This window comes from Vicugna pacos, chromosome 6 (assembly GCF_048564905.1).
Source record: "Vicugna pacos chromosome 6, VicPac4, whole genome shotgun sequence".
Lineage (NCBI taxonomy): Eukaryota > Metazoa > Chordata > Mammalia > Artiodactyla > Camelidae > Vicugna > Vicugna pacos.
Window position 1 is genome coordinate 42,319,454 of NC_132992.1, and position 17,297 is coordinate 42,336,750.

At 32.2% G+C, this 17,297-nt stretch overlaps 1 protein-coding gene across 4 annotated transcripts in view; it reads right to left on the reverse strand.

Moving 5' to 3' along the window:
* RALGAPA1 (Ral GTPase activating protein catalytic subunit alpha 1) overlaps nt 1-17,297 on the reverse strand; it is a 212,859-nt gene that overhangs the window by 32,461 nt on the left and 163,101 nt on the right. For all 4 annotated transcript variants that reach the window (XM_072962928.1, XM_031678941.2, XM_006212752.4 and 1 more), the window contains exon 36: nt 13,582-13,737. In XM_072962928.1, coding sequence (XP_072819029.1) covers nt 13,582-13,737 — 156 coding nt within the window. The remainder of the gene's footprint in view (nt 1-13,581; nt 13,738-17,297) is intronic.

Genomic DNA, 17,297 nt, shown 5'->3' on the forward strand with positions numbered 1-17,297 from the left:
TTTTGAAATATGCAATTTATTTTGGCTTAATGACCACAGGGCAGGAAAAGAATTAAATACGTGATTTAAACAAAGAACGGAATTAAGTCAATTAATGAAATGCTCTCTTCTGTTACTGTTTAACCCTGGAGTTCTTAATCTGCATCAGTAATATTTGAAAATTTCATCTGTGTTATTTTTCTGACAAGAAAGTCTATCAAATAGGACTATGTACTTTAAAAAAAAAAAAGAGCCAAGAACTGATGTTCCAATGGTTCTTAAAAGTCTCCAACACCAGTCTAGAAAAAATTCTAATCACTATGAATGTCATTAAGTATTTAAGAATATGAGGTAAATCCCTGAACTTTAAAATTTATATTCCTAAGCAAGAAATGCCCTCCCTTCTTTGATAGATTATAAGACAGTGGCAGCTATTATTCTAAAGACGTTGTCCAGCTAAATCTACAGACCAGAATCTATCATTTTAGAAATACAGTTTAAAGATTTTTATTTTCTTTTAAGGAAGGCTTTTTTCAGATTTAAGTGGATTAAGTAATTCTTTTTTTCTTTTTGAAAACCATAAACATGCTTATTGCTCTAAATACATTATGATAGACCTCAAGCATCAAAACACTGTTTAAGTTTTAATTCTCATTATTTTCAACACACACACACACACACCTTGAATGACATAAATGCAGGACATGGGCTTTGTGACATTTCTAAAAACCAAAAAAGATTACACAACTCAGAAAAGCCATGGCTCTATAATTTCATTTTTTAATCAAAATACTTTAAAAATATCCTTCCTATACAGCCATCCCCATGTGTCAGCTTCCCTAATAGGTTTATGTTAACTGAATACAAAAGAAATGTGAAATAAATTTAACCAGGAGGGATGATCCAATCTAATTTTGATACATTAATGTCATATGCTGTACATGTTACAATAGCAGCCAGATCTAATACTAAGCTCCAGGCTATACTGAGATTTCCAAATGGCAGATTGTTCTAAGTGATAGCTAGTATAATTGAAGTAATAAACGATAGTAAAAGCTGAGCACACTGTCAGGAAGAATTTAAGTATTTACTTTTTAAAATTAAATGAGTTAGGTTAGGAAAGACAAGACAACTGAAATAATGCAGGTCTCAATTTACAGAAAATTCCTTTTATTTATCTGCTACATTAACCCTTGAACTCTTGCCAAAGCTATCTGTAATTTCTAGTGCCCACTTATCTAAAGAAATGAGAGAAAAGGGCAACTGTAGTTTTATTTTATAAAGAAAGCTTGTCTTCAAATATCTACCACAGAGTATTGAAAGTCTGATATGGAAGTTTAATGGAAAAGAATACTGTATTTTCACCAAGATGTTGTAATGAAGATACTTGTGGCACAGAATCATGCATATAATAGTCATTTAAAACACGTTCAATCATTTTTAGGAAAGCTTCAAGAACACCCCTTATCATTTATATCCAAATGCTAAAAAAGTAACTATTTTATGCTGTTATGGTGAGGCATGTTTTTATATCTTTATGTCTTTAAAACCTGCTATATAATAATGAAACACAAATTGAGAAATTGCTAATAAAGTATCTTAGAACTTCTGAAAGACTACTGAAAATATGAATTTTCAGTGGTTAATAGTTAATAAAAATTTCAGAAGTGTGTTTGACATTTGATAAATACTTTATATAGTATTTTGTTTATTTTATCTATTCCTTATCTCTTATAGACTTAAAAGATTGTGTCCTATTGTATACTCAGCAGGTTTTTCTAGATTCTAAAAACTCTCAAAGGAGTTCCTACCTACATGTTTTTGTACCCAGATGCCAATCACTTCTAAAATAAGAGTGTAAGACTTCTGTACATGGGACAGGTCTATTCAAATGACTGGCAACCAAACTACTCTTCCAAATTCACTTCAACTGCTACTGAAGTCATTTTGGTACTCAAGTTATATACAATGAGCTGCAGATTTTCATTATCAATTTATGAAGATAAAGCAGTTAAATGAAATTCAACATGTATAAAACTGAAGTCCTCGATACACTATAGAATATTAGCACTGGAAGAGACTTTAAAGCTCTAATTTCCCACACAATACAGGAACTCCCACTGTAATATCCCTGGCAAGTAATCCTGCCTCTGCTTGAAATTTCCAGAGCTGGGAAGCTTAAAATTCACAAATCAGCCCATTCATTCTAAAAGAGCTACAATCATCAGAATCTTCTTTATACTAAGCTAAAATCTGTCTTCCTGAAGCTAGTTCTTCTACAATAAAACTTAGCAAGTAAACCCAATGTATATTTCATATATTATCTTTTCAGGTGTTTGAAGATTGGTCTAATATATATCTCAACTTTTCTATTCCAGGTTAAAAGTGTTCCCTTTATAGTTTACAAACCTATTCATTATCCTGGATTATTACCTCAGTTTATTAATGCTTCCATTAAATTGTAGTGTCTGGAATATAATACAGTATCAGTAGATGCTCTTATACAACCAGCCCATAGTGGAACTACTTCCTTTGTTCTGTTCAACTATTTTCTGCATTTTTACAACACTGGCTTAAATGGAAGTTGTAGTCAGTTCAAACCCTGAAAACTTTTTCTTATGAAGTTCTTTTAAGCAGACAGAATTGACTGCTAGAATTAGAGAGGATTTCTATGTATTCTTATAAAACTTTATCATACCAGGTTCAGATTACCTTTAAGTCTATCAAGGTCTTTTGTTAGCATGATTCTGCTATTCAGTACACTGGCTCTCTCTTTCCCAGATTTGGGTTATCCTTACATTCAAATTCTAGCATCTTTATTCAGATTTTGGGTCAAAATGTCAAATGGGACAGGTTCAGGTAACAGCCTTAGAGAAAGTCATTACAGATGTCCTTCCTGGTTAAATAAATATCCAACATTTATTAAGTGCTTACTATTCTAAGTGCTTTGTAATAATTTATTTAATTTCACAACAAGCTATAAGGTAAATATAATTATTATTGACCTTATTTTTATAGGTGAGGAGTTGAACCTTAAAGAGATAAAGTAACTTGCCTAAGGTCATGTAACTAGTAAGTGGCAAAGCAGGCTAGTTTCAGAAACCATACTCTACCTACCTCCCTATATTGCCTCTCATTAAATAATTAATTTATATCTCCAGATATAATTATACAACCAGTCATGAACATACTTACTGAACTATTATTAAGACCCCATTTCTTCAACTTGTCCACAAAAAATGACTTAGTTAAATGCTTTATATTATCTATGGTGTTCCCTGATCTAGTAATCCTATTAAAACAAATTAAGTTACTTTGATGTGATTTGTTATGGTGAACTCATGGTGGCTCCTAGTGATCACTACTTCATTACCTAAGTGCTCACAAACCATCTGTTTAATAATCCCATTTTGCCAGGCACTGACATGGAGTTCATGAATGTTAGTAGTTTTTGTAGTTGGTGGCCTGTTCCGTGTCCTTTTGTGAAAATCAGATGTTTGCCTATCTTATGGCAGTGTTCTTGTTTTCCATTATCATAAGTGGAGATTTTAGATTTCTCCAGTGAAAAATCATTCATTTGGAGCTGGAGACAAGAATTCATATAATGTAACTATATCCTCTGTTTCACAAAATCAGCTTATCCCCTACATCTTCATTTCTGTTAAAAGCACCTAACAACTAGTTATAATCACTCAAGGTCAAAATCTGAAAGTCTTCAATTTTTGTTTTCCTTATGGTATCTCTAACAAGCTCTTCAATTAAAATAAAAGTTACTATACTCCTTTTTTTGTACTTTCCTTCCTATTTCCTCTACTGTTGCTCTACGTCAGATGCTAGTCATCCTACACACCTGGACTAGTTCCTGGGTTCTAAAAAGCCCTTCTCCCCCCTCCTCTTTCTCTTTCTTATCTGCCATCTTTCAAACATTAGCAAATATTGAGAAATGACTAAATGCACTGTGCTAGCTATTGAAGATACAGCAGTGAGGAAAAACAGACATACTTTCTGCTCTCCACAAAGCTTGAAGTCCAGTGGAGGAGACAGAGTAAACAACTAAGCAATAAATGAATAATTAATGGTCAATGCTCTAAATATACTTCTCTGAATGCAAGTAACAAAGGCAATTGATCTATAATGGCACTTGGAAGAATGTAGAGAAGTTTAATTAGGTTAGGAGGTTACTTCAGGAGATAGTGGTATACATGTAGAAATTGAAACTGTGTAATTCTCACTACCCAAGCCCTCATTCTTTCCCCACATTTTCCAGACACTCATATGTAGCAAAATATACACTATTATACAGTCCCCAATCATGTAAAAAAACATATTTTCATAATTTACTGTCTGGATCATTCATTTTTAGTAATTAGGAAAAGTTTCTTGAAGCAACGGGCACAGCATTTAGTATACAATACCTTAGCAGAGTGGGCATTCAATAAATATGCTATTAAAATACAATATCACAGTATTTATTTGGCAAGTTTTTCTATCAATACATAGAGCACAGCATAAAAACAGAATTACCTGCAATTATGGCTTAATTTAAATATGCCATTTTGATGATGAAGTGCTATAAAAATATAAAGTAGGGTAATGTAATAGTGTTACTGGGTAGAGAGAACTTTTTTAGCCATAATGGTCTGGAAAGATCTCTCTAGGAACTGTCACGTGTGTTTAAGAAATAGAACAATGAGGATGACAAAGCCTAATGATGTGGTTAAAGAGCATTTCAAATGGAAAAAATAGTAAGTGTACAGCTCCTGCGATGGGAATGGGCTTGATATGTTGGCAGGTTAGAATGACAGCCAGTGAGGCCAGATTGTGGTAAATAAAAAGGAAAGTGACAGGAGATGAGATCAGAGAGGTAGGCAGGCAAGTGGTCAAATCTTGTAGGGCACTGAAGGCCACAGTGAAGAATCAGAATTTTATTCTACATGCAATGAGAAGCCACTGCTATACTATCCAAATTAAACCATTCACAGAGGTGAGATAATTTTACTCTAAACCATTTATATTTCCTGGTTTTTTAATCTTCTGTTCTTGTCATCAGGAGTATATTTATAGGAACTGGGGTTAAGAGTAGACTCTATGATATTAAAATAGAATTATTTTATGTATGTGGCTATATCTGGGACTAAAACCGTAAGTATAATTCCATAGCATTTATTAACTATTATATTAACTACACTTTTACTAAAACAATTAAAAAAATTCACTATTCCTTAAATTTGTTTTTAATTCATTTTCCAGACTTTATTTAGCATGTGGTTCTTTGGAAAGTGAAGTATATTTTAATTGCATTTCTAGATAAAATAAAGAAAAACAGATCTAAAGTTAAAATTAGACAAGCAGTTCTATAAAGCTCATTTACTTGTGAAACTATCGTGATCAAATTTCAAAACAGCAAACAAACTGCTGTCCATTACACTAACAGTATTTCAGAGGGAACTGACTTAAATGAAGTGCTTCTTTCCCCTCTTTTAGGGGGGTCCAGGAAATGAAAGATAGGCTAGAGAGTCCAACTAAGTAGGTTACAATTATCTCAACCTGATCTTCATCAAACTCCTAAAAAGATGATTCAGCTACCTACGAAGCAGAGAGTATCAGCAAGTGGCTAGAACAAGGAGATAGAGGAAATGAGACAAGCTCCTGTGAACACTTTACACCAATGCTTGCAGCACTTTTGATTTTTAGGGGTGAATAAACTCAGTTAAGTGGAAATTATTTTTAACCATTTTCCGTCAGTCTTCCTCAGGTAGAGATAATTTATAGAACAGATGGCTTGGACTGGGTTTACATCAGGACTTCTGATAAGGCAATATAATACTTCTAGAGAGACTACTTTGTTAGACTGAATGTTTGGTTAATTTGTTAAAAACATATAGTCTATGTGGTAAAAATTCTATTGCTATCATCATGAGCCTTGAAAAAGCTTCTCTTCATGAGAAATAAAATGCTTCACTTAAAAAGGTTCAAGAATATTTACCTCATTCTGAGAAACTAAAATGCTTAAAAATAATTTACGAAATCACCATGTGATATTTTTAACAAAAAGTGAAAACTAAAATTAGTTTCTATAAAATAGGTATAAATGATTTTCTCCTATCAAGTTTAAAACAAAGAACAAGAGTCATAAATAATTCTGCTTTGCCAGAGGCATGGCTATTTCTTTATACTGACTGTCGACTATCTAATTTAATTAGAGGTATTAAACTCCATGCTGAGGTCAACGAGCCTTACTTCCTTCAATATTACACTTCAACCGGTGCTCATTAATGTGTCTACTGAATGGATTAACACACCTAAAGATATATGTACAAAGGAAAGGGGGACAACATAATGATATCCAATTGTTCATTTGCAATAGGACACATGTTCTAGGCCTCAACTTATTACCACTAATGTGGAATTTATTAAATTCAGGAGAAAAAATACCAATACAGAAAGTGATTTTTTTATTAAGGAGAACTCAAACTGGTGTCTATGATTAACTTTAAACATTTAACCTTTTATTAAAAAGAAACTGATATTATAATAGAGCTAAAATATAAGCTGTTTCTGTTTCTTAGAAAAATCTTACATACTAGGACTCTGAAGAACAGATTAAGGGCAAGGGTCATAGAGAATAGGGAAAAGGAAAACTCAGTATATAGAGAAATAAATGTTAACTTTTTTCATTTCTATGAAAAGGTTTAGAATAATTTATATTGAATTATGAGACTAGGTTAAGTTTTTCCTTTTTATTGAATTAAGTGAAATGTTGCTTCACTTTATTCCTAGGTAAGTTTTTCCTTTTTATTGAATTAAGTGAAATGTTGCTTCACTTTATTCCCAACCTTGGTATCATAGACTCTACTAAACTAACTTAAATTACTACTTGAGAAGATAAGAGAACTATACCTTCCAAAATGATACCACATTATTATTTACTGTTTACAGTTTTGATAGGTTGCATTTTTATATGGTAGGTACTATACATGTGAAGAAAGTGACATTTTGAAATTTTCTCACTACAACAAACAAATAAATCCTTTAACTTGCTTTATTTAAGTGAAAAAGCCTACCTGGCCAGGGTAATTTTCTTCACTAAAACAAGTATAATTTTGTTAACTACTAAAATAGTACACATGCTTGATTAATTATTTTAAAATTATAAACATATGCTTTCATTTTTTAAAGTTATAATACTTCTGGCATCTCGATACTAAACAGCTGGAATATCATGCCACATAATTACCTACATTCTTTCTTGAATAATTCGAAAAATAATACTAAATAATTGCAAAGTAATTGGGAAAAAAATACTAATACTATTCCACTTGGTAAACTGCCAAATAATTTTGTATTTAGATTAATTAGCTTGGGGGAAAAAAACCCCAATTTTTTTCCACATTGTTATGTCAGCAAAATGGTGGACCAGGGAAGCTCCAAGCTCTTGTGTCTCCACAGCAACATTGGAAAGACATGATCTTAAATGTAGAAAACCTTGATTCCACAACAAAACATATCAGAGGCAATACACAAATTCATCAAAGTTGCACAATAAAAAATTAACACACAAAAATCAGCTGCATTTCTAATAATGAACAATTGAAAAAGGAAGTTACAAAAATAATTCCATTTACAATTATATCAAAAAGAATAAAATACTTAGTGATAAATTTGACTAAAGAGAAGAAAGACATGTATACCAAAAAGTACAAAATATCACTGAAAGAAATGAAAGACTACATGAGTAAATGAAACGATATCCTATGTTCATGGGCTGTAAGGCTTATTATTAAGATGACAATATTACCCCAAAGGGATCCAAAGGTTCAGTGCAATCTATCAAAATCCCAACAAAGATTTTGCAGAAATAGAAAAACCTATCCTAAAATTCATATGGATTCTAGAGATCTTGAATAGTAAAAACAATCTTGAAAAAGAAAAACAAAGTTGTAGGACTCACATTACTTGAATTCAAAACTTACTACAAAGCTACAGTAATTAAACTAATTAATTAAAGCAAAAAGATAGATATTCAGATCAACGGAACAGAATAGAGAACCCAGAAATATAGCCTTGCATAGATGACCAACTGAGTTTTGACAAGAGTGCCAAGATCACTCAATGAAGAAATGTGTAGTCTTTTAAACAAAGTGGTGGTGGGACAAATGGACAGCCACATGCAAAATATAGAGCCAACTTTTATCTCATACTGTACACAAAAATTAACTAAAAAATGGATCCAAAACCTAAATATAAAAGCTAAAACTATAAAACTCTTAGAATAAAGTATATGGGAAAATGTTCACAACATTAGATTTGGCAGTGATTTCTTGAACTGATACCAGAAACAGAAACAACAAAAAAAACATGGATAAATTGGACTCCATCAAAATTAAAACTTATGCATCAAAAGACACTATCAACCCGCAAAATGGGAGAAAATATTTGCCAGTCTTAACATCTGTATACTAACATCTAGAACATATAAAGAACTCCAACCACGCAACTAGAAAATTACAAACAAGTTGATTAAAAAATGGGTAAAAGATCTGAATAGACATTTCTCCAAAGAAGATACACAAATGGCCAGTGGCCAATAAGCACATGAAAAGATGCACATCATTAGGCATTAGGGAAATGCAAGCCACAACAAAATAAAACTGCACCTATTAGGATAGCCAAAAAAATTTTTTTAATGGAAATGAACAAGTGTTGACAAGGAAGTGGAAAAATTGGAACTCCTGTGCATTGCATTGGTGGGAATGTCAAATAGTATAATCACTGTGGAAAACAGTTTGACAGCTCCTCAGGAAGCTGAACGTATAATTTTCATATTACCCAGCAATTCCACTCATAGGTCTATACCTAAAAGAACTGCAGATACGGATTCAAATAAATACTGGCATGAAAATGTTCACTGCAGCATTATTCACAGTAGCTAAAAAGTAGAAACAACTCAGTGTCTATCAATAGATAAATGGATAAACAAAATATATTTATATATTATGGAATATTATTCAGCCATAAAATAATGAAATTCTGACATGCTTTAATATCAATGAAGCTTGAAAACATTATATTAAGTGAAATAAGACAGACACAAAAGCACAAATACTGTATGATTCCAACTTATACGAAGTATCTGGAACTGGAAAACTCTAAGAGAAAGAAAGTAAGTTAGAGGCTACCAGGGATGTGCTGGGGTGGGTAATGAAGAGTTATTATTAAAGGATACAGAGTTTCTGTTTGGGAGGATAAAGTTCTGAGAGTTTCAGTTTTCAGCCTGGCATGTAAGGAGACTAGAAGCTGCCACTCTGTCCTAACAAGTAAAAAGCTAAACAAATTAAAAATCAACTATAGTACTTTTCATAGATCAGAGAAGAGAGGTAATAGGGAAAACTGCTGCCCCCAAATCGGATAGACAGGCAAATATGAAGAACAACAACTTAAAAGGAGCAAAAACTTCTGCAGGATCCAGTGCCATAGTAGGAAAACCTGAACCGTAATTCAGCGTGCACAAGTGTGAGAGAATGATGACGCATCAGAACTAAAGTCAGATATGACAAGGATGTGGGAATTGTAACTATGAATAATATGCTAAGGGCACTAATGGAAAAAGCAGACAATATCGAAGAACAGATGGATAATTTAAGCAGAGAGATGGACATTCTCAGAAAGAATAAAAAAGAAATGCTAGAGATAAAAAGAAAATATTTTATTTATGGAAGAGGAGCAAAAATAAGAATTACACTGAATTTCTCTCAGAAATCATGCAAGCAAGAAGAGAGAAGAGTAAAATATTTAAGGTGCTGAGAGAAAAACCACTCATCTAGAATTCTCTACCGTGTGAAGCTATCCTTCAAAAGAGAATAAAGACATGTCAGACAAACAAAAATGAGGGAATTTGTTGCCAGTAGACCTGCCTTAATGAGAAATTCAGAGAGAAGGAAAATGATATAGGTTAGAAATTTAGATCTACATATAGAAAGGAAGAGCTTTAGAGAATCAATAACTGAAGGCAAAATCAAAACTTTTTTTTCTTAGGGGGAGGGCATAGCTCAGTGGTAGAGTCTGTGCCTAGCATGTACAAGGTCCTGGGTTCAATCCCCAGTATCTCCATTAAAAATAAACATACAGAAACCTAAACCTAATTAACACCCCCCCCAAAAAAAACCAAAAAAAAATCACTTATTTTTCTTATTCTAACACTTAACAGTTTGTCCAAAATAATAAACAGCAATAATGTATTTGATTATATATGTTTATGTATATATGATTATGTATGAATAAAATGAATGATGGTAACCATATAGGGAAGAATTAGGCATATTCTGTTATTATAAGGTACTTGCAGTGAACCACTGAAGTGCTATTTGAAAGTGGACTTAGATTAGTTGTAAACATACAGCACAAACTCTAGGGCAGGGACTGAAAAAATGTAAGGACAAAAATATAAATGATATGCTAAGAAAGGAGAGAAAACGGAATCATGTAAAGTGCTCAGTTATAACCACAAATCGCAGAAAAAATGTAAAATGCAAAAATAGAAACAAGAGTAACAAACAGAAAACAGTAACAAATCCAGGAAATATTAATCTAACTATGTCAATGATCACTTTAAATGGCAATGGTCTAAATACACAGAGACTGTCAGAGTGGATTAAAAAACAAGCCTCAACTGTATGCTGTCTACAAGAAACCCATTTTAAATATAAGGACACATACAGATTAAAAGTAATGGGATGGAGAAAAATATACCATGATACCACCAATAAAAGAAAGCAGGAGTAGTCATACTAATTTAAGACAGAGCAGACTTCAGAGCAAGCAAAGTTATCCTGGATATGGAGGGGTATAATCTAATGATAAAGAGATCAATAGTCCAAGAAGACATAACCAATCTTTAAGGTGTATGTGCCTAACAACAGAGTAGCAAAACATTTGAGGCAAAAACTGATAAAACTGCAAGGAAAAATAGAAGAATCCACTACTATAGTTGGAGACTTTAATACCGCTCTCGGAAAAGGAGAGATCCAACAGGCAGAAAACTGGTAAGGATATAGCTGAACTCAACAGTTCCAACAATCAACTGGATATAACTGACATTTACAGACTATTCATCCAACAGCAGCAGATTATACATTCTTCCCAGACTCACATGGAACATTCACCATACAGACTACATTTGGGCCGTAGAACACACCTTACCAAATTAAAAAAAAATAGAAATCACATGATGTCTGCTCTCAGACCACAGTGGAATTAAATTCGAAATCAGTAACAGAAAGATAGCTGGAAAAGCCCAAAATTCTTGGAAATTAAACGATATACTTCTAAATAACGCATGGGTCAAAGAATTCTCAAGAGAAAATAAAAAATATTTTGAACTACATGAAAATGAAAAATGAGTGCTTGTGATGGTTGTATAACACTGTAAATGTACTTTATGACAATGAACTGTACATTTAAAAATGGTTAAAATGTGGGAGTTTGAGATTTACAGATACTAAGTACTATATATAAAATAGATAAACAAGTTTCCACTGTATAGCCCAGAGAAATATATTCAATATCTTGTAGTAACCTATAGGGAAAAACAGTATGAAAAGGAATTTATGTATTTATACGTATAACTGAAACATTATGCTGTACACCAGAAAATGACACACTGTAAACTGACTATACTTCAATTAAAAAAAATGGTTTAAATGGTAAATTTTGTTATATATATTTTTATCACAATGAAAAAATTTCTAAACTTATAGATGAAACAAATATCTGTAAGTTTAATCTTAAATTTAAGGTTTAACCCATCAAAATTTTCTAGTAAATCCAGTACTTAAAAATTTTACCATTTAAAGGTAAAATTTTAATTAAAACTCAACCATACAATAATTTTAAGTGGTATTATCATCTCCAAAATTAATTTTGTTATGACAATGGATTTTTAACCATTCATTTCAGATTCTCCTCAAATAATTAAGGACAAACTTTTGTGACTGTTGTGAAGGAAAGAAGAAACCTTACTTATTTGACATTTTTACAAAGGTTGCAGGAATAAAATTTCAATCATCTTATAATCATCAGGTTTAATATAGTGAAGTAAAAATAGCCTCATAATTTCCTTAAAAAAGAAAAGCATTTCAACAAAAAATGATGTATTTTGTTCTGCTCTTACATTTGCAATCGAAGATACTATTAATTTTAGACTCTGCTCTGGGGCTTAAAAGTTGTAGCTATGGAGTCATGAAAATGAGGATCACTGCCAAGTTCTTAATGATTAAAATTATTTATCTTTTTGTACTAAACTCCTAATTGTCCCTAATTTGGGTATGGCTTATTTTCATACAGATTTAAAATGAAGTGATGGAAGAAAGTGCCTAATGGAAGTTTTAATGAAGTTTTACTCCAATCCAGCTCTTCACCATCTTCTTGTCAGTATTCATGTCTCATTCTGTACTTCTAAAAACTATATGCCAATTCTATAGCAAACCTGTTACTGAATATACTTTCCTACATTTATCAATTAGCTCCACCTTTGCTACTCATTCCAATCTAGTCAGCATCTATATATTAATCTTACTAACCATTACTCATTTAATAGGCAATTTCCAACAGTATTCTAAAACGTAAACAAAAGGAATCAAGGACATTAAATCAATCTTACAAAATATTTGAGAGGAATTCTGAAGTTCCTTTTCTAAAGAGTGTAAGAAACACTATTTTCTTTTCATAGCTTATTAATGAAGTGTAAAGAGCTTTAATATCTGGCAACATGATAACAGACTATCAAATAAAATGACTTATGATGTTATTACGTTGGTTACATTCAGCAGTAGTTCTGAATAAACTGCGGAGAAGGAAGAAAAGGAGGAGGAGACAATAAAGAAACATGGGACAAGGTTTTACTTTAAAAAAATATTTCTCCCTAAAAAAAACAAACACGCATTGAACACATGCAACTTTACTCTGAGGTATGTCTGTGGTCACTAGAATGATTTTTGAATGCTTGTGCCAGCTGTAGCAAAACAGTGGTGTAGGTTTTAAAAGATGTTGGCCATCAAAACCATTCCACTATATCTCTCATAAATTCTAAGGCAGTAAAATCTATTTGAATTAATTAAGGTTTATTTTATCTGCTATATTAGTTTTAGTTAAAATTTATGATAAAAGACAGGTTTTCCTGGCTTACAGAGATTTAAAGTATTAAAAATGTGTTTGTAAAAATGCTAAAAAAAAATTTATGATAAAAGGTTACATTTTAGGCGTTTTGTAGTAATTTACATTTTAACTTATTCCCTCTCCCTCAATCCATATAAAAATTATATCTATCCATGTGTGTAGAGACTTGAAATATAATTTCATCAATGAGAACATATATAGAAGCTTTTCAATTTTTCAAATGCCCATTTCCTTGAAGGCAAATTCATTGTTAAGACTATCACCTTCAATCATATCATTAAGGAATACAGACTTTACTATTTCTGAAGACACTACTAGGTGAAAGTAGAGTACTCAGAATAGTTCTTCATCAATTAATTAGATCACTTACTTATATATTTTATATATTATTAGGATTTAAACTCTGAGCACTTTCTTCTCAACACTTACTTTTTTAGTCAAAGAGTCATCAGAATCAGAAGGCATTCTTGTTGATACATGAAATATTACTTCAACAGTAGAGGTAGCAAAGTATGGTGTGGTCAATCCAGTGCTTTTATTTTTTTGTAGTCCTCCCATGAAACCGCAATGGTTTGTAAGATTTACCTAGAAACAATGAAAAGACATATAATATTAATTAACTAAACAAACTCAAAAACTCACTACTGAAAAATACTCAAATTTCTCTCTTTGCAAAAACATGGGGAAGAAAGTCTTTCGCATGTTATCAACTAATGCTTGATCCAGTATTATTAGTTAGAGCTGTTCTATTAATATTGGTAGTTTTTCTTAAGTATTTGATCCTTAATTAGTAGAAATTAATTAGGAAAGAAATCAACCGCTGTGCACTATGCATCATTTATTAGGCTACTAGGTGTTAAATTGTAAAGGCTGTCAAGGGAATATCAAAGCCAGAAAATAAAAATCAAGTGGCCAAAATCAAGACTGGAACTGACCTGCAGAAAAAGTTAAAATAGTAATGTCACTCTGATATAATGACTAATTAGGTGTGTCATATTTACTCATCAAAACCGGCTTTCTAATTATTAGTACCTATCATAGCCCAGAACAAAAATACAGAAATGCAAAACTTAATTATATTTCAAATGCATGAAAAAACTACAAGTTAATCTGTGCAAAGATTTTTAATTATCTTTTTTCCTGATTATAAACATAATACATGCTAATATCAGGTTGTTGCATTAGATGATATCCCCTGGACTTGTTTGATGCACAGAAGCCAGCAACTTGTACTCACTGTAGAAAATTAAAGAAGTATAAAAAAAAACAAAATTTAAACATTGCTTGTATCTCTCCATTTAGAGAAACGACATGCATATACTTGTAAAAAATAAACTATAAATATATGATAAAGTAGAGAATTACAAAAACAAATTTCTGCATCATGTGAAGTGAACATGTCTCAACTATCAAAGCCATTACTAATGGCTGAACATATGAATAACAAGTTAGTTTTTATGCCATTACTACAAGATTGCCTCAATCACTTATATTTTAAATTTCTTGACTCAGTAATATTCATATAATTAAAAGTTCAAAAGATACATCCAAATTTTTCCTTCCATGTCTCTCATCTCTAGCTACTCAGTTCTCCTTCAAAAAAGCAATTTAAGTATGCCTTCAAAAAAGCAATTTGTTTCCTTTCAAAAATGTTCTTGATATACAATTAAATCTTCAATGTATGTATATATACAAACAGGCACACACACAGCACAGATACACAATGCTCTGGACCTTGCTTTTTTGCATTTAAAATACCTTGAAAAATACTCCTTATTAGTAAGTAAAGAGCATCCTGATTTCTTAATTTTCATGGCTTCACAGAAGTCCATTTTCTTGATGTACAGTAATTTAACTACCGCCCTGCTTGAAGGATATTTAGGCTTTCCCAATCTTTTGCTATTATAGTCAATGCTATAGTGAACAGCAATGAACACATATGCTGCATTTGTGAAGGTAGATCTGTAGGACAAAGTCAAAAGTGGTACTGCAGGTCAAAGGGCACGTGTACTTCTCCTAATTTTGAAACCCACTACCAAACTGCACTCCACAGACAGTTTCAACAGGGCATGAGAGTGCCTATTTCCCACAGACCCTTTCAAATATATCATTAAACCTTATGCCCTTTGCTAATCTGATAGGTAAAAAAATGATATCTTACTGTAGATTTTTTGTTCTGTTTTGTTTTAGTGAGAAAGTTATCTTCAAGTCAGTTCTCTGAGTTTATAAAGGAGTTTCAGTTCATAGTGTTCCTTTGCTGTAAACACTTCCGTAACACTCGTAATAAAAAAATAAAATTTTTTATCTGGAATAATTGTAGATTTACATGAAGTTTTAAGAAATAATAAAAAGAAATCCTACGTACCCTTTACCCAGATTCCCCCAATGTAAAGCTGTTTTACAACCAGGATATTGACACTGATATGACTAAGAGAGAGAATCACAAGGATCTCCCATGTGGCCCTGTTATATGACGCACAGCCACTTCCCTCCTACCCTACCTCCTAAACCAGGCAATCACTAACCTGTTCTTCACTACTGAAACTGTCAGTTTAAGGATGTTACATAGGCGGAATTATATGGAATGTAACTTTTCCATGTGTTAGGAGATTTTCCCATTATCCTTCTGTTAATGATTTCAACTTTGATAGTACTGTAGTTAGAGAAAAGACTGTGTGATTTCAATGCTTTTAAACTTGCGGAAATTTGTTTTATGGCCCAATATATGGTCTATCTTGGTATTATTTCCATGGGCACTTAAAAAGGATATGTATTATGGTATCATTGGGTAGGGTAGTCTATAAATGTCAATTAGATCCTGTTGGTTGATGGTGGTGTTGAATCCTTCTTTACACTTGCTCGTTTTCTTTCTGCTTCTTCTCTCAGTTGTTGAGTCAATTTTTGTACATAGTATGAGATAAGAGTCCAAAGCCATTTTTTTGAATGCAGTTATCCAGTTATTCTAGCACCATTTGCTGAAAAGACTTTCTCCATGGGATGGTCTTGGAACCCATGTTGAAAATCAGTTATGGGGTTTACTTCTAGAATCTCAAATCTATTTTACTGATCGATATGTCTATCCTTAGTGCAAGTAACACACTGTTCGATCAGAGGTATTTTGTACTAAGTTTTGAAACCAGGAAGTGTGTGAGTTCTCCTAATTTACTCTTTCAAATGTCTCTTGCTTTTTACTAACACTGTTCTAGGTTTTTATTGTTTGCTTTTTTAAAAAAGGAAACCTATAATGTTTCTTAATACTTTCCAAAGCAATTTCACATACATATCTCAAATGAACTTCATATTTTATCTGTTGAGTAAAAAAGTATACTACCTTTGACAAATAAGCAAACAGGCCAAGAGAGCTCAAGTAACTCAGTTTATGAAACAGCAGGTTAGATCAGCCATAAAAATATATATTGAATGCTAAAGGTTTATGTATTGGATGATACTGTGCAGGGACTGCGATTGAGAAAGAAAACCTAGTAAGATGAAGGAGCCTGCCTTCTAGGAGCTTACAGTCTTCTGCAGTGGTCTTCAACAATTTTGCTCATGTACTCTAAAAGAATATTGAGAAATTATGTATTAAATTGACAACTATAAAGAAAATCCTCATCTTAAGTTTAAGCTGTTGCAAAAGATATAATTTCCAGTACACTGTATATTTATGTACTTTAAATATATCTTCATCAAAATCTTAGAGCATAGATTTGGCTGATATAACATATATAAAATGTTTGTTATTAACTTAATGACAAATCAGCCACATCAAATTACTTTCTGTTATATGTCTGACTCTTCATTTTTCAATTTAAATAAACTTACTAATACAAATCACTATGACACATAGCTCACTTCTGAGTTATAATTCTTAGACAGCTTTGGTTCAGGAACTTTGGTATGAGTTGGTTGCTGACATGGCACAGAGTGCAGCACCTTTCAATATCTCGTGCTTTTGCTGTCAGAGACACGCTCTCTCTCAGGAACATGCCTTCTTGAATCAACTGTCTCTTTTTTCGGTGCCAAACCTTCTAGGGCCATGTAGGATGCAGGTGAGTGAGTGGTATGCCTTTCTTTTACAAAGATGAAGAACAGGAAAAGAAGAGGCAAGAGACTGCAGAAGGGTTCTCAGGTATTAATTTTAGTAA